At 44.3% G+C, this 2,500-nt stretch overlaps 1 protein-coding gene across 12 annotated transcripts in view; it reads right to left on the reverse strand.

Moving 5' to 3' along the window:
- The window catches only part of phldb2a (pleckstrin homology-like domain, family B, member 2a), a 93,319-nt gene that overhangs the window by 66,080 nt on the left and 24,739 nt on the right, over nt 1-2,500 (reverse strand). For all 12 annotated transcript variants that reach the window (XM_063202774.1, XM_063202775.1, XM_063202777.1 and 9 more), the window contains one exon: nt 1,711-1,893. In XM_063202774.1, the coding sequence (XP_063058844.1) occupies nt 1,711-1,893 (183 nt within the window). The remainder of the gene's footprint in view (nt 1-1,710; nt 1,894-2,500) is intronic.

The following is a 2,500-nucleotide window of genomic DNA, read 5'->3' on the forward strand; positions in this document are numbered from 1 at the left end:
ACAGGCCTATATACAGTACAATGCGATGTGGACCCATTTCTGGGACCCCTTTTTACAGGACAACTGACCCGTTTGCCCCCCTCAGTCAGCCTCCCTGCCCCTGACCACATCACACCATATCCACCCTCTCCCCTACATCCACAACCTGAGTGAGTGGGAACAACCTACAGGAAGTCATTCATCCACTTTGCTTGTTTTTGTTGTCTTTCCTGAACTGCCTAAGCTCAGGCTAATGCTTTTCAAACACACACAGACACATTTGCACACACATAAAACTCACACACACACGTGCATGAACGTACACACACGTGCAGGCACACGTACGTAAACAAGCTTTGCACGCACGCACGCACGCACGCACGCACGTTCTCTCTCTCTCTCTCTCTCTCTCTCTCTCTCACACACACACACACACACACACACAAACACACACACACTCAAGCATGCACTCATACACACACTTTATAGTTAATTATAGCTGCATACTGTATGTTAATAGTGTCTATGACTGGAATACAGAGAGCAAGAGAGAGAGAGAGAGAGAGAGAGAGGAAGCAAAATATCTTAATGAAAAGTGGAAGCAAATGAATGACAAGATAAAAGAAAGAGCAAGACTAATAAAAATCCAGCAACCATAACAAAAGAAAACCAGCCAACATTTCCAGGAAAGTGAAACCTAACAACGTGATTAATGCTGAGTCGTCCTCAACCACATCTAATTGTAACCAAATTAATAAAACCCATAAAGGAAATAGGACTACAAAAAGTTTACTATGGCTGTGATTAAAGGGACACTGTGTGAGATTTTTAGTTGTTTAATTCATGCTGCCCATTCACTAATGTTACCTTTTTCATGAATACTTACCACCAGCATCAAATTCTAAGTATTCATTATGACTGGAAAAATTGCACTTTTCATACATGAAAAGGGGGATCTTCTCCATGGTCCACTATTTTGAATTTCCAAAAATAGCCATTTTTATCTGCAAAAAATAACTGTAATTGGACCATACTAGAAAATACTTATTTATTACTTAGTAAACTTTCATGTAAAGATCAAATGTGGCAATATGCAGCCCAGTTTCAATGAGCAGCATAGTTGCAGTACCTTTTTTGACCATTTCCTGCACAGTGTCCCTTTAAGTATGTTTATTATTAAACATCATCTGGCCCTTCCGTAGCCTAGCGGTAGGGCACTGGGCTACTACGTCGGCGACCCGGGTTTGATTACGACCTGGGTCAGTTGCCGATCCTTCCCCATCTCTCACTCCCCACTCGTTTCCTGTCTCTCCTTCACTGTCCTGTCAGAAATAAGGCTTTCAAGTTAAACATGTGTATTGTAGCCCAACAGAAGTCATCAGACAAAGCTGGAGCTGCAGACGTTTCAGACCTGGTCCATTATCAATGTAATAAAGGCAAAAAAGCCCTAAAAATGTACTGTATATATATATATACATAAAAAACATTATCTTACCACCACGTGCCATCTGTCACACAAAAAACATCCAAACAACACACACACACGCACACACACTGTCTCAGTTGGGTGGGCCTGATGACGAAGACTTCACAGACACAGACACACACACTCAGCTGATATGCTTGATGATGGAGTCTGTCCACACACACACACAAACACACACACACACACACACACACACACACACACACACACACACACACACGCACACACACACGCCCTCCCCTCACCCTGTCTGAGTTGGGTGGGCCTGATGACGGGGACCGCATCCAGGGAGCAGAGGTTACCGCAGGGGTCAAGGATCACGACCCCTGACCTGTTGGCGATGAGGCAATGCTCGGCACGGACACCAGGGCCCTGGATGGTGATGTCCTGGGGGACGGGGGCGTCCTCACGGCCAATACGCGTCACGTCTAGGGGGACGGAGAGATGGAGAGAGAGAGAGAGGGAGAGAGAGAGAGAGAGAGAGAGAGAGAGAGACAGGCAGACAGAGAGAGAGAGAGAGAGAGAGAGAGAGAGAGAGAGAGACAGGCAGACAGAGAGAGAGAGAGAGAGAGAGAGAGACTTATCACAATTAGCTCTTCCAGAATATCATACATTATTTTCTCCTCTGACAATAACTTATATGAAGTAAATGTGTTATTATCCATGTAGTGACATCCTTGGACGAAGAAGTGAACTATCTTCAAGCATGTCTAGTCCAGTGTCATCTCTTTCCTGAGCCGTACATAGATCATGGTCCCTCACAGCATGTTGATCTCCCATTGTGGCTGCTTTATTTTCACCTTCAACCTTTATTATCACCAATATTGTAATGATGACCATGTTGTAGTATGTTACATAGCCGCCTAACCCACGCCAGTGGAACTCTGTAATAGTCACTGAAAAAAAACCTATCATAGTACTACACCACCATGACAGCGTACAGGGCCTTTAGTAATTAGGACTTGGTCATTGCCATTTTGGTAACAGCCAATTTGTAACAGGGGCCGAGACGCTCAATATTGTTTTGATGTAGTT

Source organism: Engraulis encrasicolus, chromosome 7 (genome assembly GCF_034702125.1).
Source record: "Engraulis encrasicolus isolate BLACKSEA-1 chromosome 7, IST_EnEncr_1.0, whole genome shotgun sequence".
NCBI lineage: Eukaryota > Metazoa > Chordata > Actinopteri > Clupeiformes > Engraulidae > Engraulis > Engraulis encrasicolus.